The sequence below is a fragment of the Artemia franciscana genome, chromosome 11, assembly GCF_032884065.1.
Source record: "Artemia franciscana chromosome 11, ASM3288406v1, whole genome shotgun sequence".
Classification (NCBI taxonomy): domain Eukaryota; kingdom Metazoa; phylum Arthropoda; class Branchiopoda; order Anostraca; family Artemiidae; genus Artemia; species Artemia franciscana.
Genome location: NC_088873.1, coordinates 7,548,759 through 7,575,797, shown reverse-complemented (window position 1 = coordinate 7,575,797; position 27,039 = coordinate 7,548,759). Strand labels below are relative to the sequence as shown.

At 33.9% G+C, this 27,039-nt stretch overlaps 1 protein-coding gene across 1 annotated transcript in view; it reads right to left on the bottom strand.

Moving 5' to 3' along the window:
• Nucleotides 1–688: 688 nt before the first annotated feature.
• The window catches only part of LOC136032749 (transcription factor E2F5-like), a 50,772-nt gene continuing 24,421 nt past the window's right edge, over nt 689–27,039 (bottom strand). The window contains exons 5-7 of the mRNA XM_065713084.1: nt 24,379–24,603; nt 8,223–8,394; nt 689–4,556 (exon numbers count right to left, since the gene is read on the bottom strand). Coding sequence (XP_065569156.1) covers nt 4,462–4,556; nt 8,223–8,394; nt 24,379–24,603 — 492 coding nt within the window. The 3' untranslated portion in view covers nt 689–4,461. The remainder of the gene's footprint in view (nt 4,557–8,222; nt 8,395–24,378; nt 24,604–27,039) is intronic.

The following is a 27,039-nucleotide window of genomic DNA, read 5'->3' as shown; positions in this document are numbered from 1 at the left end:
GTAAAATTCATCTGAGTCACTAGTATCTCCATCTGTTGGTTCAATGGGGTCAATGAAAGAAGATCAGTCTCTGTCGGTAAAAAACAAAACAAAAAGGAAGTGATTTTAACAGCAATATCACCCAACTAGTCTGTAAAAATGGCCAGTGAGTTGATAAAATCCATTCCTCCCTCTCTTGCGCAACATTCTGGCTAGCAACGCTTCTAGCAAAGGGCCAATTAGGTATTTTTTTAGGCTTACATCTAAAAAAATAAGAAATAGTCTGTCAATTTTAGAAGCAAATGCAGGTCTTTTTTTAGGAGGGGTCATAAAAATCACAAATAATAGGTGTGTTGTGAGGAGAATACAGGTAACAAATTTGGACATTTTAGGCGGGGAGGAATTGAAAGCTCCCGGTGTGCATGTCAGTCCAAGAGGTTCGGTGAATTAAGAATTTCCCCACTAAGGCAAATATTTATTGAACTTTTGGGGGAATAATGCTCTGCATGATTCAGGTCTTTTACCACAAAGGTAGAAGGGGGCGTAATCCCTCCGTAGATTGCCAGGGACCGTAGTTAAAATGCCTTAGATTTATGGAACAATCGGTATGCATTACCGATCTAACATTGTGCTCCGGAGTGAACCACTTTTTGTGCCCCGGGCAATCTTCTGATTATTCTCACGTTGTGGCTATGTGTGCCAATGAATGTAACCGTATAACATGTTTATTATTTTAAAAATTTATTACAAAAAGAATTTATTAATAAGGACACATTAGAAAAAACGTGCATACATTCGTTTAATGATAAATCATCCTTTTATTCTTCGCTGGAAAGGTTATATCACACTTTCAAATGACTATCAACATTAGCTTTCGGAGCCTGTCAACTGTTAATCAAATTACAGAAGCCTTTTCATCTCCAAAAAATTTGCAAGACGGTAAATCTACATTAAAACCTAGATTCGAGAACTGCTCTCATTTCTTTAGATTAGTTACGTCATTAGAATGAAGTAAAATTAAGAGTTTGTGATATCAAATAAGAAAGACCTCCTATGAAATAGCCGTCCAACATCAAAACACACTTAAAGAAAATAGAATTAAATTATATTTCAGTCGATTAATTTAGAGCTCCCTAAGGGATGTTTAAACTTAAAAAGAAAAGAAGAAAGACAACCCTTACACCCATCTTCAATATGGCTTTTTCAGGCGAAGTTAAGCATTCTTTTTGTGGCAGCTCCAGTCCCCGTTAGTATTTTTTGAGGCTCAAAAGGGCAATCAGGTGCATTTGAAGTGGATTTGTTAAAGTAAAATCGAATCCGGTGGACAAAAAACGATTTCCACTCGGTCGACTTCGCGTGAAAAGGCCATAATAAAGACGCAGTTATACAAACTTTGAGCAGTTTGTTTTTGCAATACGATACACGACACGCTTTGACTCACCCCGAAAACCAGATACTTCCTAGTCTGTGGACCAGTAGGTCCCTGGAAACGAAGACCAGGAGAACAAACATTTATGGAAGATTCGGAGCCGTTGGGATAGTCAGAAGACATGGCTGAAGACAGAGAACAGGACGACAAAAAACATTTAAGGAGGATTCGGAGCCATTGAGAGGGTCCGAAGATGTAGCTGAAGACAGGGTAAAGACTGAGTAAAGATTACCAAAGGATTTGGACAAAGGACCAGGAGGACAAGAAATATTTAAGGAGGATTTGGAGCCGCTTGGAGGGTCCAAAGACATAGCTGAAGATACGGTGAAGACCGACTAAAGATTAACAAATGACAGGGACAAAGGACCAGGAGGATAAAAAACATTTAAGGGGGATTCAGAGCCAGTGGGAGGGTCCGAAGATATAGCTGAAGACAGGGTAAAGACTGAGTAAAGATTACCAAAGGATTTGGTCAAAGGCCAAGGAGGACAAAAGGAGGATTTGGAGCCACTGGGAGGGTCCGAAGACATAGCTGAAGACAGAGTAAAGACCGACTAAAGATTAACAAATGACAGGGACAAACGACCAGGAGGACAAAACAGTATTCAAGGAGGATTTGGAGCCATTGGGAGGGTCCAAAGACATAGCTGAAGATAGGATAAAAACTGAATTAAAATTACCGACGAAAGTGCAACTGACAGGCCAAAGTATTCTTCAGAAGTAATTTATAGGTCCTTTGGTACTGGACTTTACGGTTCATCGTCTTCTTCCCACCAAAAATAAGTACAGTAAAGAATCTATGAGATGTGAGATTCTGTTATAGAAATATTTGTGTTGAAAGATATTCAGAAGCTAATTTAACGATTAGATAAATTTTTTATAGATTTTGCCGACATTTTATTTACAACATTTATTTTATATACTTTATATTTAAATGGAGCTTACGCATTTCGATTCAATTTATACATTTATGTCAAATAAATTTTAGAAAACGTGCTGAGCACGAGAGTCGATTTGGGAAGCGAATTTTTCTTAAAAATTGAATATCCATTTTAAACTTGACAAATAGGAGAAAGATTATTTCTTTCTTGCAAGATTAGTCTTAAATTACATAGTCTTAAGTTCAACAAAATGCAAATAAAAAACTTTTTGAACTTTATAAATTACATACATTTTAATAACATATATTCATTATGTAGAAAACTTAATTCACAACGCGATCTTGTAGCCAAGGGGTTGCAGTAGGTAAAAAAATATTAAACGCTTATATACAAAAGAAACTTTTACTTATGAATTAATAAGATTTTTATCAAATGTAATATACAAATATACACAAATGCGAACAAAAAAACTTGGAAAATTAGTATGCATGTATAAATCAATAACTAATGAGATGATTAGCCCAAATGATAAAATATATACTTCTACTTAAAATATTGTTTATTATAAGGGAGAGGGATCGTGAGGCGACTGACTTAATATTGTACGTATGAAGCTAACGTATACATATAATTTTATCCATGCAAAAAGAAAGAAATCAATGTATAAGACCAATTGAATAATACACATTCGTCAAAGACGAACGAAAAAAAAAGGATTTTCAATTAGTAGACATTCATGGTAATGTCACACAGAACAGCCGTGTAAACCATCCAAAACATAACATATTTTTTTGATCAAACGCCGTTATATACGATAATGATAGTTCTATACCAACCAGAGATACTTGAGAAACTTCTAGATACCTTGTTTTATATAATCCAAATAATTACCTAATCTAAAAGACAAGGGCCCCATTTATATAATAACTATTATAACACTATTATAACAATTATAATAACTCCCATTTTTAAAAGGAGAGAAAAAGTAAGGTTGGGAGATTCTTATCTTGGGATTACGGGCCAAGGGCTACAACTTTTCAAGAGGGAGTGAAAGGGTTGGGTAAGACAGCTAGAAATTTGAATCTTACAATCGTCCCCCATTAATGTCTTTCATTATTTTAAGAAACAGTGTTGTATGTATGAGTGCGAAATTGAAAAAAAGAAACACCTTCAGCAGTAGTTGTTTTCGGCTCTGTAACTGCTTAATATAGCTTACACTATAGAAGATATGGTTATGAAAATTTTGTTTGAAACCAATTAAAAGGAAAATATTCATAGTAAAAGTGTACACTTAATTTTAAATCCTACTTATTGCAAACTATAAGAGGGACAATGGGAAGAAGTTTACCATGTAATTGGTCTGAAGACCCCCTCCAAAAAAAAATTTGAAGATATTGGCGAAAATTCCTCCTCAAGGAATTATTTATTCAGCGACTTAAATAAGTGAAAATTAGACTTTGTAAAATTACAAAAAACGTAATCACATAATTGAAATATTTTCATTAACATGATACATTTCCTTGCCTTAAAGCACCAGAGGAACAGAGCAACTACTTATAAAAATATTTTGACTCAAAAATTTTTTGTTCTTTTCACTGGTTTAAAAATTGACACAGTAAAACAAATCAGGAGAAATTCAACTTTTTGTTCTCTTTGTTTTTGAGCCCAATGATATATTTTCCGTAAAAACGGCTTTAAACTGCGATCGCTCTTCAATTCTTTTTGCACTAAATATAAACTGATTTTGGACGGCTATTATAAATTATTACTAAAATCATAAGAAAAAATATTCTCCAGAACCAATGGCCCATGGGGCGTCAAACCGCTTCAGCTCTTGGCTTTTTTTACATGGGGATGAGGGATGATTAATAAAAACTGGTCTGTGAACGATAGCACTCTTTTTCGAATAGGCTAATTTCGGATAGTATTAGGTAGCTAATTTATTAGTATAAGTATTAGGATAGCTAATTTTGAATAGGCTAAACTCGTTTTCAATAGGCTAACTGAATAGGCTAATTTTGAGTAGTTGCTGGAAGCAAGCGTTAATACCCTCTAGTTTGTATAAAAATAAGAGACAACTTTGTTGGTAAATTGACATTTTTGACATTTTCTCAAATTGACATTTGAGAAAGTGAAGAATAGACAGTTAACAGAAAGGAACAAAACATTAAATCAAAACAGGTCAAACAAATCGCAGATGCCTTCGTTGTCACGTAGATTAAAGTTGTAATCTTTCGAACACGGTGGCGGACTCAACCGGAAAAACACTGAAAGAAAAAAATGTTTTTATTACTGATTATCAGAATTGAAAACACGAAAAAGAGCAGAAGGAACAAATGCTTATAGCATATTATTTAAGGAGAATGAATCAGTTTTTAAATAGTCTTGAAGCAAGGGAACATACGTCTATTTAGAGGGAGAGGGAGTTAGCCAGTAATTAACCTGAACGTTATTATTTATAGTTTTTTTCTAGTTTTAGTTTTTATTTTAGTTTTTTTTATTATATTATATTATTACATTATTTATTTATATTTTTATATATTATTTTATATTATTTATTTATATTTTATTATTTTATATTATTTTATTTATTATATTATATATTTATTTTTATTTATTTATTTTAGTCATATCTTTATTTATTTACAGTTTTTAGTTTTTCACACTTCATGAGGGGGAAGGGGATAATTCCCCTGGCTACTCCGCTGTTACCAATAGGTTGGTTTATTGTTTTAACAACAACTTATTTATTTATTACTTAATTTAATTTATTGCTTGATTTAACAATAATTAACGTGAATTATTGATTAGAATCCTTCAGACAGTAGTGGAGAAGCGTCGTTAATCCGATACACACTCCTTTTACGTAAAACATTTCTTCCTTCATAAGACGACATCAGAATGTCACGTCACCTAACAAAAGATTTGAACTGCTTGGACCGATGATAGTATTGTAAAAGCCGCAACAGTTTTGAATTGTTTCGAATTTTGCATGCTAAAAACTGTAACGGTTATTTTGGTTTTAAAATGTAGATGAAAACTCAACCTGAGATCAACGATTCTAAGTTAAAAGTAATCATAAGAAGTCGTGAGTTGAACTCTCGTGCTCTTGAACTCTTGCAATCAACGCCATATTCTGCTTATCATATTTTATTGCTCATTGTTCAACTTTGGCAAAAAAATAAAAAATAAAATAGGTCAATCCAAAATAAAAGCAGTAAATTCGGTAAGCGAATAACTCATTTTAGGTCAGAAACACATTCTACTTTCTTAGTTTAAATTGGGCCGATTTGGCAAAACCATGAAAATACAAAGTTAAGGAATCCGCACACTTTATTATATCCGTTCCAGAAAATTCACTTGCATTTCAGAAAGAAGAGGCGAATGAGATTAAAATCTTGTACGAAATTCAAGTAGATCTTTAACTTTTTTTTTCTATTTTTCGGAGCGATTTAAGGCTTTGATTCGTCATTAACTATATTTAATAACTAGACATATTATTAGGAGACCTCTTTCGCAGAATTTATAAATCGTATTACTGAATTTTGACCTTCTCTACCAGATCTTGGAATTAATATCGAAATTTTTGACTCTCAGATTCTGCTATAAATACTCCGTTCTTTTCTCGAATTCAGTGCAGTTTTGGACCTTCTGTCCAAATTGTACCGGATCTTAATCTACCCTCCGTTGCAACGCCCCAGACTCCTCGAATGGAAATAGAAAGCAGCACCCACTTGCTTTTACATGCATTACGGCTTCCATTGCTGAAACTCAATCCTAGCTATGGCCTCCAAACCGGGCCTAATTTAGATGCTATAGCCTATTTGCAAAAAAATTAGCGTATTTCACAAAAAATTGTTGTTTGTTATTTTTCTTCCTCTTTTCTGTTAGAGAATTTGAGCTCTTAATTCTAATTGGAGCTTTATTGAAAAGCTTCCGTTTTCCATCAACTTTGGCTGGTACTTTAATGGGACTCTTTGATAAAGGTACCTTTTTTAGTACTGGTCAGAACTTATGAGCTTTTGGATTAAGTCCTTAAAGTTAGAGAAATCATTTCTTAGATCCAAAGTGGGTCTAATTTAGATGCTACAGCGTATTTGCAAAAAACATTAGCGTATTTGCAAAAAATTGCTGTTCGTTGTTTTTCTTCTCCCAGACGGACAGAGTCCTTAGCTTGTTTTATATTCTGTTACACATATAGAATAAAAACTGCTTCCCAATTAAGACACACACTGGGTTAACAGGAATGGTACTGTGATAACTGGGTTTCATTGAGTACAACGACAGGTATCATGAAAACACAGACACGGAGCGAAGTGAGAGCTAAGTTTATCGGAGATGATGTAGATGTAGATACATCATGGAATCCTAGTACACCGGCAGGAAGCCCCATTATTTCAGTTCTCTATCTTATTTGTTCCACTATAAAAGAATTGTTCAAGAAAACATTGTTCAAGAAAATATCTTGAACAGAATTTTGCAATTAGTTTTAATAATAAATGTTCTATAGCACTGGATGAACAGGTAAGTACAATATCATTCAAATCAATGCACTGAAAATCTGACAAAATAAAGAGAGAAAAATTTCAAGACGAAGAAACAAAATGAAGAAGAAAAACAAAATCAAAATGAAGAATAAAACAAAGGGGAATGCGGCCGGTAGAAGGAAAAGACAAACTAAACGATGGATATTTCGCCTGTATAAAACAAGGCGTCTTCAACGCTAAACATAGAAAAAAATAAATAAAAGAACTAAGCATAAATCTAAAAACAAATAAAATCCAAAACAAGGAAAAAAAGAAACAAACCAATATCTATATAACCAATTAATACGACTGCGATTTAACACCATAAATCATTTCTGTAAACAATTACGAGTGACTTCAGCAAACACACAGATAGATTTGGATAAAAATAAGAAAATGAATATGAAATTAATTATTTCGTTGTGAAATAATCTTTTTGTTGGCATTCAATACTGCAATTCTTCTTGATCTTGCATTTACTTTAGTCCCCTAGTTATTTTGTAATACCTTACTACTATTATTAACTACAGGTTAGTTTTTAAGAATAATGTCATAAAGAGTTAATATCGAGTCAATAGTTAAATTTCCCTTGGATCTTTCAAATATTTTGAACAAAATGGTTACTTCATTTTTTATCGAATATCCTTTACAGGAGGGCAGCTAAAAGAGGCTAGGGAGGGTGGTTATTTACTTTCCAAAGCACTAAGAAGGGCGCAATTGCGCTGCCTATAACATCAACTCCAGAAATCTACTTAATGCTTTCGAAAACAGAACCTCAAACCGGAAGAAGAGCGACAAAAACCAGATGATAAAGAAAAATTCATTACAATGTTCGAACAGGTAAACAACTACCTTACAGCTAAAAATAATGACGGGTCTTCTCAGAAAACACGAAGAGAGTAAAATCTTGAGAAAAAAAAATAGAAGAAAAGGCGTATGGAGCTCGCAAAAACCCCATTCCATAAAGCAAGGGTAGGGGTCTGAACCTCCCTCGAAATATTTGTCTGACTTGTAAAAATGTAACAGAAATGAATATAAACAATTTTTTGATACATTTTTGAAGATTTTTTTTGTGAAAGCCCCTCCCCTCGACGAAAATCATTTTGTAACCCCCTCCCCCCTCCAAACTAGAATCTTAGGTACGATCCTGACCTACAGTCTATTATAAATCCATATGTTTGTGATAGAACTCGTCTTACAGACGAATGATAGGCCTTCAAATTTCGTGTTTTTCGACCATCCATTTGGGCCCAAACACAAAGCAAGATGTCCTCGAATAGGTTTGCACTATTAGAGCAAACTTATTAGCTGCTCAAATGAGTTGTGAGGAGTGCAGTAATGAGTTGTTAGCAGGGTTAGAGTATGGGATACTCCTAAATCTATTAAGGAATTAAAAGGAAGACTTACTTTCTTGTCCAGGGGGTAATTGAGACATATAAGGGATTGCTTCTTCGAAAGTGGAACCCACTTTTATTTCAGAGGCGATTTCTATTTCTTGAACTGTCTCTATTTTGATATCTGGAGTTATACCTATTTCTTCAACCTCAGTCTGTACATCTTCTTCAATACAATTCATAACCTGCAATAAAAAACAAAAATAAAGCAACCTGTAGTCCCGTGATGTAACCATACATCTTACATAAGTAACCAAAATAACTATAAATCTTTTATTTTGCTATAATTTACCAAAATCTTTCCACTATAGATTACTCGGAGATATGTTTCTAGTCTCTGTTGATTATTTTCGTCTCAATAGGGAAGTGGCGAGGCTGGTAAACCATCAATTTATACAAGAATCATTGACCATTATGGAAAAAAAAACATATGAAATGGGGAATTCCTTAGGGGGTCAGAAGTTCCATAACGATATATACATCAGTAGAATCAGCTTATCGATTACAAAATGTAAAACTAAAATTAAGTACCTTTTTGTTCCACGTTTATGGACCAAAACTTGACTTTAAACCATAAAATGTTATTTTTGGCTCAAATTGGGAAAAAAATATTATTTGTAACACAAAACGGCGAAAAATGGTGCTCAAACATGGCACTATCAGAACACGGGTTTCGGCAATAGCTTTCATGGAAACATTTGCCGAAAAAAAAACTGAAACACATCACTACAACACAGCCAAAAATACGATTTTCCTTAATTTGAAGATCAGGAGCTGCAAAACCCCAATGGAGGATTTGTGACGATGGCGATTTAATTGGAGCACTGTTTTTCATTTGACGTCATAAACGAAAAGTCCAAACTCTTTGTGAAACCCCTAGAAACTAGTTTCGTGTTTAACAAATTTCTCTTCAGCTGAATTTAGATCAAAGTAACCCTTTCCGAATCAGTGTTAATTGGGAATTTCCTTCACCGGCAGTTTCATTAAAACCATAAAAACTTTTGGTTACTAGGGGACGAGGTTCGCCCTTTCCTAGTGTGAAACTGCCGCTGCAACCATGAAATGAATAAACCCGCAAGTTTTGCCAAATTATAAAGCCTTTGGTGTCATGCCATTGATTGACTTGTTTCAAATAAATGAGAAAGTAACATTTTTTGTTTTAAGAAGAGAGGGTCATCGTTATCATTAATATTTTTATATAAAAAAAATCATAATATATATATATATATGTATATATATATATATATAAAGCTAAAAAGCTAAAAAACTAAAAAAAAAATAAAAAAATGAAAAATAAAGGAAAAAAAAACAAAACTAAAAAAATATAAAAATAAAAAAAACTAAAAGGTAAAAACTAAAAAAAAAACTAAAAAGAAAAAAGAAAAAAAAACTAAAAAAAAACTAAAAACCAAAAAAAAAAACTAAAAAGAAAAAAAGGGGAAAAACACAAAAATTTATTTCATCATATACCAATTCAAAAACGAAAGTATATACAGACCGGGACACCGGGATACAAATGACGACCGGGACACAGGGAATATAAATGACGACCAGGACACGACTACAACGGGGACGCCCCCACTAACTAGGTGTTGGGGTGGCGCGAAGCGCCACTCCAACAGCTAATATATATATATATATATATATATATATATATATATATATATATCATAATATTTTTATGATCCCTACTGGCCTATCATAAAAATATTCAGAGCAAAACTGACAATACTGCACCATTGGCGCGTTACTGAAAACGAATTATATTGCAAATATTTTCTTTCGTACTTCTTACAACGTTGAAAATAGACTTAACAATTACAGTAAAATTAAATTTTGAACTGACGAGCTTGCAGCAATTAATATCATAACATATTAAATATTCAGTTTAATTTTATTAAGTCTTTCCAAGACTATTCAAGACAAATATAGTTCCACTACAAACAAGAGTTTGGATTCTGACCCCTCCTCTAACTGTAAAATTCTAAAGCATACTGCGTCATTGACAGTTCTCTAAAAACGAATTATATTACAAACTAGCTGTTGGGGTGGCGCTTCGCGCCCCCCAAGCCCCCCGCGCGCGTAAGTCGTTACGCGCCATATTAGTTACGCGCCATTGTAGTTGTGTCCATGTGTCCCACCTGTGAATATATATATATATATATATATATATATATATATATATATATATATATATATATATATATATATATATATATATATATATATATATGTTTTTAACTACGTAAAACTTGCGAATATACAGCATTCTTCGCTGTCCCATTGTCTGTACATATAAATAGATTGTCAGGTTTACCGACTCTTGAACATGCAACATATAATTGCCCATGGGGAAAACAATCCGTATTCAGATCTATACCTCATTATTCTAATGATTGCCCTTGAGCTTTGTTGATGGTGATTGCTAATCAAACATTCTCTGTGTCCCCATCGTCATTTATATATCCCCCTGTGCCCCCCGGCGTCCCCGTTGTAGTTGTGTCCCTGTGTCCCAGTCGTCATTTATAGTCAACAAACATGACGTCAGTCGACACACATGTCCCAGTCGTCATTTGTGTCCCGGTGTCCCAGTCTGTAATTTCTCTTTGAGTGTCCCGGTCGTCATTTATATTCCCTGTGTCCCGGTCTGTATATACATTCGTCTTTGAATTGGTATATGATGAAATAATTTTTTTTTTCCTTTTTTTCTTTTTAGTTTTTTTTTTGGTTTTTACCTATTTTTTAGCTTTTTAGTTTTTTTTCTTTTTAGTTTTTTTGTAGTTTTTACCTTTTTTAGTTTTTTTTTATTTTTATTTTTTTAGTTTTCTTTTTCTCCTTTATTTTTCAGTTTTTTTCCTTTTTTTAGTTTTTTTTCTTTTTAAGTTTTTAGTTTTTTTATTAGTTTTTAATTTTTTTCTTTTAGTTCTTTTGCTGTTTTTACCCTTTTTTAGTTTTTTTTTTATTTTTTAGTTTTTAGTTTTCACCTTTTTTTTAGTTTTTTTCAGTTTTTTAGCTTTTTTAGTTTTTTTTAGCAGTTTTCACCTATTTTTTAGTTTTTTTTCTTTTTCAGTTTTTTAGTTTTTTTATTAGTTTTTAGTTTTTTTTCTTTTTAGTTTTTTATTGTAGTTTTTACCTTTTTTAGTTTTTTTAGTTTTTTTTTTACTTTTTTATTTTTTAGTTTTTTACCTTTTTTTTAGTTTTTTTTAGTTTTTTAGCTTTTTTAGTTTTTTTAGTATTTTCTTTTTAGTTTTTTTTGTAGTTTTTATCTTTTTTAGTTTTTTTTCTTCTTTTGTATTAATGCTAAAGCCAAGGTTCGAACCTGGAACCTCTCGGACCTAGAACCTGGAACATAACGCTTTACCAACTGAGCTACTGTATTTGTATCGGATTAACGACGCTTCTTGACTACTAAGGTCCCTGCGTCAGCCCTGTAGCGCATTCCTGCAGCATGGTTCGATCTCTGGGTCCCGTATTACCACGCTAAGGTCAAACCCACTGCGCCAACACAGGTAGTTATATAACTGAGCTACTTCGGCTTGAATACATTCGTTTTTGAATTGGTATGTGATGAAATAATTCAGACGTCATATGCGGACGGTGACGTCACTCGACATACAGACACACAGACAACTTATATTTGTATATATAGATATTTGTTTTCCAGTTATTACAGCATTGAAAATGAAAATAAAATAATCAGGAAATGAAATCTTGAACTGGCGATTTTCAGCAATTAATATCATTACATATCAAATATTCAGTTTGGCTTTGTTTTTACTTCCCAAGACTGTTCAAGACAAATACAGTTTTCAATAAAGCGCCAATAACTCAGTAGGTTTTAGACTTTTACAGTGAGAGAAGGAGACAGAACCCAAACTCTTGTTTGTAGGGATTTTTTTTCCGTTTCAAGCTTGATTTGCATATTCAATTTAAGTTTCACTAGTTTTATGATATACTAGCTGTTGGGGTGGCGCTTCGCGCCACCCCAACACCTAGTTGGTGGGGGCGCTTCGCGCCCCCCAAGCCCCCCACGCGCGTAAGTCGTTACGCGCCATATTAGTTACGCGCCATTGTAGTTGTGTCCCTGTGTCCCACCTGTGAATATATATATATATATATATATATATATATATATATATATATATATATATATATATATACTAGCTGTTGGGGTGGCGCTTCGCGCCACCCCAACACCTAGTTGGTGGGGGCGCTTCGCGCCCCCCCCAAGCCCCCCCGCGCGCGTAAGTCGTTACGCGCCATAATAGTTACGCGCCATTGTAGTTGTGTCCCTATGTCCCACCTGTGAATATAGATATATATATATATATATGGTTTTAACTACGTAAAACTTGCGAATATACAACATTCTTTGCTGTCCCATTGTCTTTGCATATAAATAGATTGTCAGGTTATCCCCCTGTTTCCCCCGGTGTCCCCGTTGTAGTTGTGTCCCTGTGTCCCGGTCGTCATTTATATTCCCTGTGTCCCGGGTCCCGGTCATCATTTGTATCCCGGTGTCCCGGTCTGTATATACATTCGTTTTTTAGTTTTGTTTTTCTCCTTTATTTTTTTCCTTTTTTTTTCTTTTTTAGCTTATTTAGATTTTTAGATTTTTTAGTTTTTTTTATTAGTTTTTAGTTTTTATTTCTTTTTAGTTTTTTTGTCCCGGTCGTCATTTATATCCCCCTGTTTCCCCCGGTGTCCCCGTTGTAGTTGTGTCCCTGTGTCCCGGTCGTTATTTATATTCCCTGTGTCCCGGTCGTCATTTGTATCCCGGTGTACCGGTCTGTATATACATTCGTTTTTTAGTTTTGTTTTTCTCCTTTATTTTTTTCCTTTTTTTTTCTTTTTTAGTTTATTTAGATTTTTAGATTTTTTAGTTTTTTTATTAGTTTTTAGTTTTTTTTTCTTTTTAGTTTTTTTGTAGTTTTTACCTTCTTTTTAGTTTTGTTAATTTTTTTTTTTACTTGTGTCCTGGTCGTCATTTATACTCCCTGTGTCCCGGTGCTTTGTTGATTGCTAATCGAACATTCCTTTTGTCCTGGTCGCTTTCTCTTTGAGTGTCGTCATTTATTTTTTTCTTTTTTAGTTCTTTTAGTTTTTACCTTTTTTAGTTTTTTTTTAGTTTTTAGTTTTTTTAGTTTTTTACCTTTTTTTAGTTTTTTTAGTTTTTTAGCTTTTTTATTTTTTTTATTAGTTTTTAGTTTTTTTGTAGTTTTTGCCTTTTTTTTTAGTTTTTTGTCCTGGTCGCTTTCTCTTTGAGTGTCGTCATTTATTAGTTTTTTCCTTCCCGGTGTCCCGGTCTGTATATACATTCGTTTTTTAGTTTTGTTTTTCTCCTTTATTTTTTTCCTTTTTTTTTCTTTTTTAGCTTATTTAGATTTTTAGATTTTTTAGTTTTTTTTATTAGTTTTTAGTTTTTATTTCTTTTTAGTTTTTTTGTCCCGGTCGTCATTTATATCCCCCTGTTTCCCCCGGTGTCCCCGTTGTAGTTGTGTCCCTGTGTCCCGGTCGTTATTTATATTCCCTGTGTCCCGGTCGTCATTTGTATCCCGGTGTACCGGTCTGTATATACATTCGTTTTTTAGTTTTGTTTTTCTCCTTTATTTTTTTCCTTTTTTTTTCTTTTTTAGTTTATTTAGATTTTTAGATTTTTTAGTTTTTTTATTAGTTTTTAGTTTTTTTTTCTTTTTAGTTTTTTTGTAGTTTTTACCTTCTTTTTAGTTTTGTTAATTTTTTTTTTTACTTGTGTCCTGGTCGTCATTTATACTCCCTGTGTCCCGGTGCTTTGTTGATTGCTAATCGAACATTCCTTTTGTCCTGGTCGCTTTCTCTTTGAGTGTCGTCATTTATTTTTTTCTTTTTTAGTTCTTTTAGTTTTTACCTTTTTTAGTTTTTTTTTAGTTTTTAGTTTTTTTAGTTTTTTACCTTTTTTTAGTTTTTTTAGTTTTTTAGCTTTTTTATTTTTTTTATTAGTTTTTAGTTTTTTTGTAGTTTTTGCCTTTTTTTTTAGTTTTTTGTCCTGGTCGCTTTCTCTTTGAGTGTCGTCATTTATTAGTTTTTTCCTTTTTTTTTTAGTTTTTTATTGGTTTTTACCTTTATTTTAGCTTATTTTTCAGTTTTTTCCTTTTTTTTAGTTTTTTTTTATTTTTTATTTTTTTTAGTTTTTTACCTTTTTTTAGTTTTTTTAGTTTTTTTAGTTTTTTAGCTTTTTTACTTTTTTTATTAGTTTTTAGTTTTTTTTTGTAGTTTTTGCCTTTTTTTAGTTTTTTCAGTTTTTTTTTTAGTTTTTTATTGGTTTTTACCTTTATAGTTTTTTTAGTTTTTTAGCTTTTTTATTTTTTTTATTAGTTTTTAGTTTTTTTTGTAGTTTTTGCCTTTTTTTAGTTTTTTCAGTTTTGACGTCACCTAATCCAGTTTTTTCAGGTGACGTCACCTGACACATCCATCCACACATCCATCCATCCATCCATCCACAGACAACTTATTTTTATATATATATATATATATATATATATATATATATATATATATATATATATATATATATATATATATATATATATATATATATATATATATATATATATATATATATATATATATATATATATATATATATATATATATATATATATATATATATATATATATATATATATATATATATATATATATATATATATATATATATGTTTTAACTACGTAAAACCTGCGAATATACAACATTCTTCGCTGTCCCATTGTCTGTACATATAAATAGATTGTCAGGTTTACTGACTTGAACATGCAACATATAATTGTCCATGGGAAAAACAATCCGTATTCAGATCTATACCTCATTATTCTAATGATTGCCCTTGAGCTTTGTTGATGGTGATTGCTAATCAAACATTCCCTGTGTCCCCATCGTCATTTATATATCCCCCCTGTGCCCCCCGGCGTCCCCGTTGTAGTTGTGTCCCTGTGTCCCAGTTGTCATTTATAGTCGACAAACATGACGTCAGTCGACACACAAACATGACGTCAGTCGACGATGTCTGGGTCGTCATTTATATTCCCTGTGTCCGGTCTGTATATACATTCGTTTTTGAATTGGTATATGATGAAATAATTTTTTTGTTTTTTTCCTTCTTTTTCTTTTTAGTTTTTTTTTTATTTTTACCTTTTTTTTAGCTTTTTTATTTTTTTTTCTTTTTAGTTTTTTTTGTAGTTTTTACCTTTTTTAGTTTTTTTTTAGTTTTATTTTTTTAGTTTTCTTTTTCTCCTTTATTTTTCAGTTTTTCCTTTTTTTAGTTTTTTTTTTCTTTTTCAGTTTCTAGTTTTTTTTATTAGTTTTTTTTGTAGTTTTTACCTTTTTTTAGTTTTTTTCTTTTTTAGTTTTTAGTTTTTTACCTTTTTTTAGTTTTGTAGCTTTTTTAGTTTTTCTTTGTAGGTTTTTAGCTTTTTTTTAGTTTTTTTTATAGTTTTTACCTTTTTTAGTTTTTTTTTTCTTCTTTTGTATTAATGCTAAAGCCAAGGTTCGAATCTGGAACCTCTCGGACCTAGAGCCTGGAACATAACGCTTTACCAACTCAGCTACTTCAACTTGAATACATTCGTTTTTGAATTGGTATATGATGAAATAATTCAGACGTCATATGCGGACAGACAGACAGACATACAAACAAACAACTTATACATATATATATATATATATATATATATATATATATATATATATATATATATATATATATATAGATTTATTCATTTATATTAACACCTATTGCATGTTTGTTCGCTATGATCGTTAATTTAATTTCTGTTCGTTTTGGGTTTCATTTATGCTTCAATAGCAAAATATTTTTGTTTGTTTTAAGCTTGATTTGTATATTCAATTGAAGCTTTACTCGTTTAAAATTTATTTATTCATTTATATTAGTGCCTTTTGTATGCTTTTTTTGCTATGATTGTTTATTTAATTTCTGTTCGTTTTGGGTTTCATTTATGCTTCAATAGCAAAATATTTTTGTTTGTTTTAAGCTTGATTTGTATATTCAATTGAAGCTTTACTCGTTTAAACTTTATTTATTTATTTATATTAGTACCTTTTGTATGCTTTTTTTTGCTATGATTGTTTATTTAATTTCTGTTCGTTTTGTGTTTCATTTATTCTTTAATAGTAATCTCCGGTCGTTTTGAGTTTGAGTTATTGTAGAATTGATTCTTCTTACCTTAAGTTTGATTTGGCCTTTACTTTTCTCCGAAAAACTTCTTTTGCGGAAAGTTCTTTTAATTAATTTCTGTTCGTTTTCGACTGCCAAAGTTTCAAGTTTTTCAAAATTCCCTATTTCAAAATCCATTTTTTTTAGCATCAAATTTTCATCAAAGTATCAAAACTAGTATCAAAGTACCAATTCAAAGTAAGAAAGCATCAAAGTAAAGATAATACCAAAGTAACAATAAGCGACTTGCATAACTTACAGCCCTTGCCCCATAAATTAAAGCTGCCCGAAAACCAGTAGATCCTCTTATCGAAGTAACAATAAGCAACTTACATAACTCACAGCCCTGTACCTGGGTCTGGGAGGTTCAACCCTGGAACAATAGTTATTTGGCCTTTGGACTATTTTAAACAGAATGGCTAATCAAATTTTTAATCGAATGCATTTGGGAAGGGTGCGCAGAGAGGGTTGGTTACCCTCCGATCACTTTTGATTAAAAAGGGCACAAGAAATCTCGATTTCCAACCAAATAAACTTAAAGAAATTTATTTCATCGAAACTTCGTACTGAATGCCACTAGGCATTCCGGGGATATTTTACATACCCCTTTCTGATAACCTAAATGTACATAGCATCTTTTGATTGAATATTCTGACCCTTAGCCACTCCTAAGATATTGCAGATACACTCTGTTGTCTAATCTTTATTTAATAGTTCAAATTACTTGCTTTTAACTTACTTAACTACCCGTTTAGCACTCACTGAAAGTTTCAACTAAACCCCATAAGCCGTTCCGGGTATATGCCCTTCTGACAACCTAAATGCACATAGTATCTTTTGATTGAACATTCTGACCTTTGGCCGCTCCATACCACTCAACGTTCCCTCCGGCATTTCGTAAAATTCCACCTCAATACCCTCAGTGCTTTCGAACGTACCCATGATCAAACAGTCCCACTTTCTCAATAAAAAAATTTCCTGCATCTTACATTCCTCGTTACGGGGGCTGGGAAGAACTAATAAAATGAAACTGAATATTTGATATATAACAAGATTTAATTGCTGAGAGCCATACAGTTCTAAATTTGTAGTTTTCATTTTAAAAGTTGTACAAGCTGAATAATTTGATATATAATAAAATTTAGTTGCAGAAAGCTACACAGTTCAAAATTTTTAATTTTTTATTTTCAATGTATTTGTAATATAATTCGTTTTATAACTAAGTAATCATTCTTTTTAAACTTTAAACGTTTTTAGAAATAAATAAAATAAATTATTTAAAGTCAATGAATCAATGCAAATGTAGCACAATGACCTATGACAATCTGTTCAGAAAATATTGAAAAAATTACCAATGAAAAGCATTCACGCAAAACTTGAAAACAAATATATTCATTGAAAACTTACTTCGTTTCACATTTGTGATAGGTTTCAGATAGATGCGATGGATAAACAATGGAATTTAGAAAAATGTAAGTTATTTTTTTTATTTATATCCTCGGCTCCCAATTTCATTACTGTAACATTATATTAGATTAATCTGCAACGCTATATCAAGGAATATTTCTTTCTTGAAAAATGATTATTTAGGTTTTTTTCTTAACAAGGAAATATTTTGTATAGATAAGATTTAATGATGTACTGCAAAGGTGTGGGCTTGACCAAACACAACAGGGGCGTAGTTTTTCAATTGAGCTGGAGGGGTAACTGCCCCCTTAGGATCCGGTTTGCATCACCAGACCCCTTATCCACCCTCTCCAGCTGAAATTTAGTTTCTTCAAAAATCTTGTCAAAACTAAGATAAGCCTTCACAATTCAAGCATCCAGAGAAACGGGTCAGTTTTCTTTAGTATGTCTTTTCCTTTATAGAATTATATGGCTCATTTTTTACTGTCGATTTTCACTTGAGATGGGAAAGCTGGCTCCAACTTCACCCCCACCCGGGATTTTGAAGAAATTGCGCCAATGAACCACAATATTTTTTAGCGCCCCGTCCCCAAAGAAAAGACAATTTATCCAGTTCTATTCATCTAAAAATTACGATTTGTAAAAACTATACGTAGATATCCCTATTTACAATCGAATGAGCCCCCTCCGAAGTTTATATGACCATTCCTTCCATAAGAAACTTATATGCTCTCGGGGTATAGTTCAACGCTTATCCCCGGATTCTGCGGGGGGAGAGACTGTGTTATCCCTGGAGTTTTATATGATCTTACTGTATGGTCCATTTTGAACAAAAAAGGTGGATAAAAATTCGATCGGACGCATTTAGGGAAAAGAGGGTTGGGGGGGGGAGCTAGTTACTATCGTATCACTTTTGACTCTTGAAAGGGGAATTAGAACTTTTAATTTCTTATCATTTGAGTCCCCTCTGGAAGGAGGAGGGTTATGTTGACCCCGAAGTTTTTGTCATCTGATCGTTGGACTATTTCAAACAAAATGGCGATCTCAAAATTTTAATCAGATGCATTTGGAGAAAAGAGGGTGTGTGTGCGTCTGTGGGGGGGGGGTAGATGCCCTCCGATCACTTTTGACGACTCTTAAAAAGGTAATTACAATTTTCAATTTCCAATCAAATGAACCACCTCTGAAGTTTATACGACCACCCCTTACATAAAACATTATACTTCCCCAGGGCATAACTTGCAACACTTGCCCCCATGCTCTGGAGGGGACTGTGTCGACCCCTAGGGTTTTTTTCGTTTGATCTTACAACTATTTTGAACAAAATAATTATATCAAAATTTTTATCGAATGCATTTGGGGAAAAAGGAGCCTTGGGGGAGGGCTAGTTGCCCTCTGATCACTTTTAACTCTTAAAAAAGGTACTAGAAATTCCTTTTTACAATCGAATGAGCCCTATCCGAAGTTTATACGACCATTCCTTCCTTAAAAACATTATGTGTCCCGGGGCGTGATTTACAACACTTGCTCCCAAGGTTCTAGTGGGCTGTGTTATCCCAGGAGTTTTTGTTATATGAGCTTTGGTCTATTTTGAACAAAAAGGCTATTGAAAAATCGACTGGACGCATTTGGGGAAGAGAGGGTTGAGGAAGGGATGGTTTGTTGCCATCGAATCACTTTTGACTCTTAAGAAGGGAATCAGAACTTACAATTTCTAATCATTTGAGTCCCTTCTGAAGTTTGTATGACCACCTTTTTCATAAAAACCTTATATGCCCCCGGGGCAAAAGTTAAAACCCCTTACCCCGGGCTCTGGAAGGGACGGTTATGATGACCGTGAAGTTTTTGTTATCTGATCGTTGGACTGTTTCAAACAAACTGGCTATCTCAAAATTTTTATCGGATGTATTTGGGGAAAAGAGGGTGTATGTGTTGGGAGGGGGGTATATGCCCTCCAATCACTTTTGACTGATAAAAAAGTAACTAGAACTTTCGATATTTAATTAAATGAGCCATCTCCGAAGTTTAAACGACCACCCTTTCCATAAAAACCTTGTATACTCCCGGGGAATAACTGAAAACACTTGCCCCGGGCTCTGGTCAGGTATTGTGTCAACACCGAAGTTTTTGTTATCTGATGTTTGAACTATTTTTTAACAAAATGGTTATCTCAAAATTTTTATCTGATAGGTTTGGGAAAATAGGGCATGGGGGGGCTAGTTGCCCTCTGATCTCTTTGACTCTTAAAAAGTGAACTAAAACTTTTAATTTCCAATCAAATGAGTCCCCTCTGAAGGTTATACGAGCACTCCTTCCATAAGAACCATATATTCTCCCAGGGCATACCATACAACACCTGCCCCCGGGTCCTGAGGGGTTGTGTCGACTCCAGAACTTTTTTTATCTGATCTTTGAACTATTTTTTTTTAACAAAATGGATATCTCCAAATTTTAATCTGATTGGTTTGGCGAAAAAGGGCGTAGGAGGAGGGGGCTAGTTGCTCTCCGATAGTTTTTGTCTCTTAAAAAGGACACTAGAAATTTTGATTTCAAATCAAATGAGCCCCCTCCGAAGTCTATGTGACCACTCCTTCTATATGAAGTGCCTCTCGAAAAAAAATAATAAAACATTGAGACCTTGTGGCCTTTCGATTAGGACTTTCAATTTCTAATCCATTGAGCCCCCTCTGAAGTTATATGAGCATCCCTTCCATAAGAACCGTAGATGCCCTCAGGGCATAACTTACAAAACTGACCCGGGCCCTGGGGGTTGTGTCGACCCTGGAGTTTTTGATATCCGAACACTGAACTATTTTAACAAAATTGCTATCTCAAAATGTTTATCGAATGCATTTGGGAAAAATGGAGTGGGGGGGGGGGGGCTAGTTGCCCTCCGATCTCTTTTGACTCTTTGAACTAAAACTTCTAGTTTCTAACCAAATGAGCCCCCTCTGAAGTTTATACGCGCGACCCTTCCATAAGAAACATATATGCTCCCAGGAAATAGCTTGAAAAACCTACCCCGGGCCCTGGGGGTTGTGTCAGCCCCAGAGTTTTTGTTATCTGAACATTGAACTATTTTTAAAAAAATGGCTATCTCAAAATGTTTATCGGATGCATTTGTGAAAAATGGCATGGGGGGGGGCTAATTACCCTCCAATCACTTTTGACTCTTAAAGAAGGGCAGTAGAAATTTCAATTTGCAATCGAAAGAGCCCCCTCCGAAGTTTATATGACCACTCCTTCGATATGAAGTGCCTCTGGAAAAAAATAATAAAACATTGGGGCCTTATAGCCTTTACTATAGGCAACTCTATAAAATTGTTGCCTCTTTTTTTTTAACAAATCATTCGCAAGTGCTTAAATACAAAAACGTGGATTCCGATCCCTTTCCTATCTTTTGTGGGGTCCTCATATCCTCATGAATGACCACTTCACACACACAGGAAGGACTTCACACAGGAAGCTTCCTTGTCGAAGACGTACGCTAATAAATCGTTAGTTATGCCAGTTAAATTTTTTAAATCACCCCCTTCTTTCACAAACCTTATTCCTCCCAAAATCTCTGTTACATGCATTAACTACTTGGGGTGACACTTACTGCTGACTTGAAGTAGGATCCCCATGTTCAAAATACCCTCAAACAAGTTTCCCCCTTTGGTTTCCCTCCTAAAATTTTGATGGCATTTTCTTTTCCACCTAAGGATCTTCTCCAACTTTATTGTTCTTTTATCCGGCCAATACTGGAGTATTCTTGTCCGGTGTGGCATTTCTGTTTGTTTTTTTTCGGAGCATATGTATAAGATTAAAAATGTCCAAAAACGAGCACTTAGAATCATAAATGGTGAAGTGAAGGTTCCATATCATTATCTACTAGGTAAGTTCAGACTCACCATGTTGGCCACGAGAAGAAATTTCATGTGCCTCCGTTTCGGTGCGAGGACTCTGTTCCCCGATTACGTTCCACAATTCCTGAACCCTACCTTCTCCGCCGTAACAGACCGTCCCGTTGAAGTCCCCGAATTGACTCCCGTGCCTGCTAAGATATCACTAGAGTTCTGTTTCGAGTTGTGTTGAATTGTATAATAGCTAGGAAAGCTAGTCCTTTTTTTATAATTAAATTTTGACTTATTTAATTTATGGGTTTTATAAATTGTGTTATGTTTGACGTGGAAATTCAAATTCAGCAACCATGCAGTGAAAGAAGGTTTTTAGCTCAATTTGATCCTATTCTAACACACCTAACTAAGAGAGTACCTTTTTTGAAGCGGGAGCAGTGAAGATTAATGTGGTGCGTCTAAATCTTAGTCCTGTTAACCCCCCCCCCCCCTACATGACAGTCAGATAAACTTCGAGGGCGGATCCATTTTCACGCAAGTAAAATTACTGTATTAAAGCATCTGAGTTGGTTGTTTATACCCAAACAGGCAAGTGCAAAAATTTTGCTTTCCGAGGATAGACAATGACAAAAAAAAGTTCAAATTTTCACCTAGGTAAACACTGAATGGTAAACACGTAAATTTACATATGTGTAGCATAAGGATCCCTCCTAGATAATTTCGAAGGCCACTGTCTTCCTATGACAATAAATAACAGTTCAAATAGAGATAAATACTTTTATTAGACCGTAAAAAAATAAGTAAAAATATACTAAATATTTCGATTACATGTACAATGGTTGCCATAAGCAGAAATACTGATGATGACAAATTTCTGTTAAAGACGATCACTGTATAAGTGATCGAAATGTCCAGTATATATGTTTAATGTTTTTTTTTTTACTATCTAATAAATGTATTTATCCATATTCGAACCGTTATGTATCGTCAAGGATCCTTTACAACGTTTCCTCTCCTATCTTATCTAATTTTACTCTTTTCCTTGACAGAGACCCACAGCAAGAAAATTAGCCATTTTAATAGCCCCATAAATTAGAATAGCCGCAACAAATCAACTTAGTTAATCTCTTAAGATTAGTTAAGAAACAGCAATATACCTCAAAATATGCCAAAAATTCTTCCTATTGTTTATTCTTCTATCCTACCCATTTCCGTTTTTTTTGTTAAATAAGAGCCAGAGTAGAAAATTAACTATTAAATTAACAACACAAGTTAGATTAGACACAATAAATTAGCTTAATTAGCCAAAAAATTGGCCACTTGCTTAATGTGTAGCAATAGGGATTCCTCCAACCGTCTGCTCTGTTATTATGTCCATTTTTATTATCTTTCTCAAAGAGGGGATATAGTAGCAAAATTAGCTATATAAATTAGAATAGCTACAGAAAATGAGCTAAAAAAATAGTCACATACTGCACATTTTGCAACTATAGGAATATTCCATGGAGTTTACTCTTTAAACGGATCAATTTTTGCTCTCCCCTTGAGGAAGAGCCACAGTGAAAAATTAGCTTTTAAATTAGCTACAACATATTAATTTAATTAGCCACTTTTTTTAGACTTAGACTTGACTTTATTAAACAAGAAACGATACATATAAATCTTATAAAAAGGAGACAGGGAGACAACTCGTTTTGTCTCCTTTAACAATAGAGAGAAAAAAAGAAGGAATTAAACAACAATAACTCACACGGAGTACATAGAGACAGAGAGAGAGAGAAGAAGCGGAAAAAAATCGACTCATGGAGACACGGATGGGACTTGTAAACTAATTTATAAATAAATCACTTTAAATTCAGTCCCCATTACTATAAGCAGAAAGAACTATCTCTTTCAATTTTTTTGTTAATGTATAGAGTGATAGTGACTCACTTTGTAAATCAAACAGTTTATATGTTTTGGAAATTTCAGGAAGTTGATATCTTAAACTTAGTCTTGTAAACTTATTCCTTGCTCTTGATAAATGGTTATTTTTATTTTCAACCAAGAGTTTCATGTTACTGCAAAATTTATCCATACACTGGATTTCTAAAAACCATATACCTATATTAAAGTGAAAAATTTGTTGTAAATGAAGAATACCAAGAAATAAAAATGATTTTTTAGTTTCAGATAATTAAAAAAGATCCAGGATTCTTATTGACTTGTTTTGGACAATTTGGAGTCTTTGTAAATTTGAATGGAATATCAACATCCAAACGGTCGGGCAATATTGAAAATAGCATTCAACTAATGAAAAATATAATTTTCTCATTACTTGGTAAGTAAACGGTTTTTACAACTTTACTCTATGCAAACAACCGAGATTCCTGGACACTGTTATCTCTAGTTTATTAATATGCGCCGTAAAAGGCAGAGTTGAGTCAATGTAGATACCTAAATATCTAAATACATCCACTCTTTTTTATGGAGGAAGTTCCAATACTAATAGTTTTGAGTGACACACGCTTCATTGTTCTCAAACTTCTCCCAAAAACCACAAATTTCGACTTCTCTAAGTAGTTCAAATTCTACCTTAATTCAAAATATTCAACTTCTACCCTATCCATTTTTGTTATTTTTATGGTTGTTATTTTTATGGAGAGAGAGCCGCCGCTATAGAGAATCAACTATCAAATCAGCCACAATAAATTCAGCGTAATTAGCCACTTACTTCAAAATGTGTTGCAATAGGAATTCCTCCGACCGTCTGCTCATCTATCCTATCCATTTTCATTCTTTTTCTGGAGGGAGAACGACAGTAGTCCATTGTGGCTTGCATAGCTTCTGAGAGGGGCAGTTCAACAATAACAGGATGCTGTTGTTCAGGCTCTTTATTGACTAGCATAACAGAGATTGGTTCATCCTCCGATTTTAAGTGCAGTTGAAATTGACGGTGCTGCAAAAAAAAATACTGTTGGAAGGGGAATAGTTGCAAAACAACTTAAAAAAAAAAAATATTAAAAAAAAAGTAATAAAAAAAGTAAGAAAAATTATAAAAAAAAAGTAAATGAGTAAGACGGCGCTAGACACTTAAGGTTCAAACAGCGGTGCTGATCTCCGTTTCATGGCCCTTAAGCCAGGAAGTGTAATGGGGGGTTGGGGGCCAACCATCCTGTGCTTTCGCACAGGATGCTGTGATTCTTAGGGGACCCTTTTCCTCTGATTAGTGTCCCAGAATCTCATATGTAAACCACCTCTTGCCCCCCCCAATTGAAGTTTTGAGCTTAAGCTCATGTCGTGGAGTAGGGATACTCCCAATAATTTTTGCAATCAAACATCTCTAGGACTAAAGAGCGAGAAAATGCTTTTATTTATTTATTTTGGAATTTTGCATTTAAGCCAGATCACGGATGCGTGTTTTTTTTTCCAGGGATGATCGTATCGACCCAGTGGTCCTAGAATCTTGCGGGGGGGGCTCATTCTAACGGAAATGAAAAGTTCTAGTGCCTAAGTGACAAAAAAAATTGGAGGGCAACTAGGCCCCCTCCAACGCTAATTATTTTCCCAAAGTCACCGGACCAATATTCTGAGATGGCCATTTTATTCAGCGTAGTCGAAAAAACCTTATAACGACTTACTCCCCCACAGTCCCCTTGGAAGGGGCTACAAGTTACAAACTTTGACTAGTGCTAACATATAGCAATGGTTATTTGGAAGTGTGCAGACGTTTTCAGGGGATTTTTCGGTTGGAGGGGGGTTGAGTAGAGGGGGATATTTTAGGGAAACTTTCCTTGGAGGAATTTATCATGGGGGAAGAAATTTTCCATGAACGGAGCGCGGGATTTTCTAGCATTATTTAAAAAAAATGAAAAAATAAATATGAAAAGTTTTTTTTCAACTGAAAGTAAGGAGCAGAATTCAAACTTAAAACGAACAGAAACTATTATGCATATGATGGGCTCACCTTTCCTAATACCTCGCTCTTTACGCTGAGGTATTTTTAGTAATTTTAACTATTTATTCTACGGCTTTTGTGATTCAGGGGTCATTCTTAAGAAATTGGGACAAAATTTAAGCTTTAGTGTAAAAAGCGAGGTACTGACGAGGGGGTGAACCCCCTCATATACGTAATAAAAACATGAGAATACATAAGTTCGTTACGTAAGCTAATTTATAAGCTACGTATCTCTTTTACTAATATAAACATTCGTAAAAAATTATAAGTTCTAGTTGCCTTTTTAAGTAACCAAAAACCGGAGGACAACTAGGCCTCATCCCCCGCTCCTTTTTTCTCAAAATCATTCGATCAAAACTATGAGAAAGCCATTCAGCCAAAAAAATAAATATGCAAATTTCTTTTAATTTTTCATCTGCAGAGAGCCAAAATCAAAACATGCATTGATTCAAAAACGTTCAGAAATTTAATATATAAAAAAAAAGTTTTTTAACGGAAAGTAAGGAGCGACATTAAAACTGAAAACGAATAGAAATTACTTCGTATGTGAAAGGGGCTGCTTCCTCATCAACGCCCCGCTCTTTACGTTAAAGTTGTTTACTGTTTTACAGAACTAAGAGCTCAGATGGCACTTGTGACGAGGCAAGAAAAGCTTAGACCCAAGAGCTCATATGGTATGAGCTCTAACAAAATTCTAAGAATCAATAGATTTATTTAAAAGGAAAATCAAAGGCTTAATGCCGGTCAGGATTTAAAATAAGAGCTCTGAGTCACGATGTCCTTCTAAATATCAAAATTCATTAAGATCCGATTACCTACTCGTAAGTTATAAATACCTCATTTTTTCTAATTTTTCCTCTCCCTTTAGCCCCTCCCCCAGATGGTCGAATCTGGGAAAACGACTTTATCAAGTCAATTTGGGCAGCTCCCTGACACGCCTACCAATTTTCATCGTCCTAGCACGTCCAGAAGCATCAAACTCGCCAAATCACTGAACCCCTCCCCCCCAACTCCCTCAAAGATAGCAAATCCAGTACGGTTACGTCAATCACGTATCAAGGACATTTGCTAATTCTATCCACCCAGCTTCATCCTGATTCCTCCACTCCAAGTGTTTTCCAAGATTCCCCCCCCCCAATGTCAAAAGATCTGGTCAGGATTTGAAATAAGAGCTCAGGGACATGAATTCCTTCTAAATATAAAATTTCATTAAGATCCGATCACCTATTCGTAAGATGAAACTATCCCAATTTTCACGTTTGCCAAGAATTCCGGTTTCACCCTCCAACTCTCCCCAATGTCACAGGATCTGGTCGGAATTTGAAATTAGAGCTTAAAGCACAAGATCCTTCTAAATATCAAATTTCATTAAGATCTGGTCACCCTTTCGTAAGTTACAAATACCTTATTTTTTCAAATTACCCCACCCCCCAACTC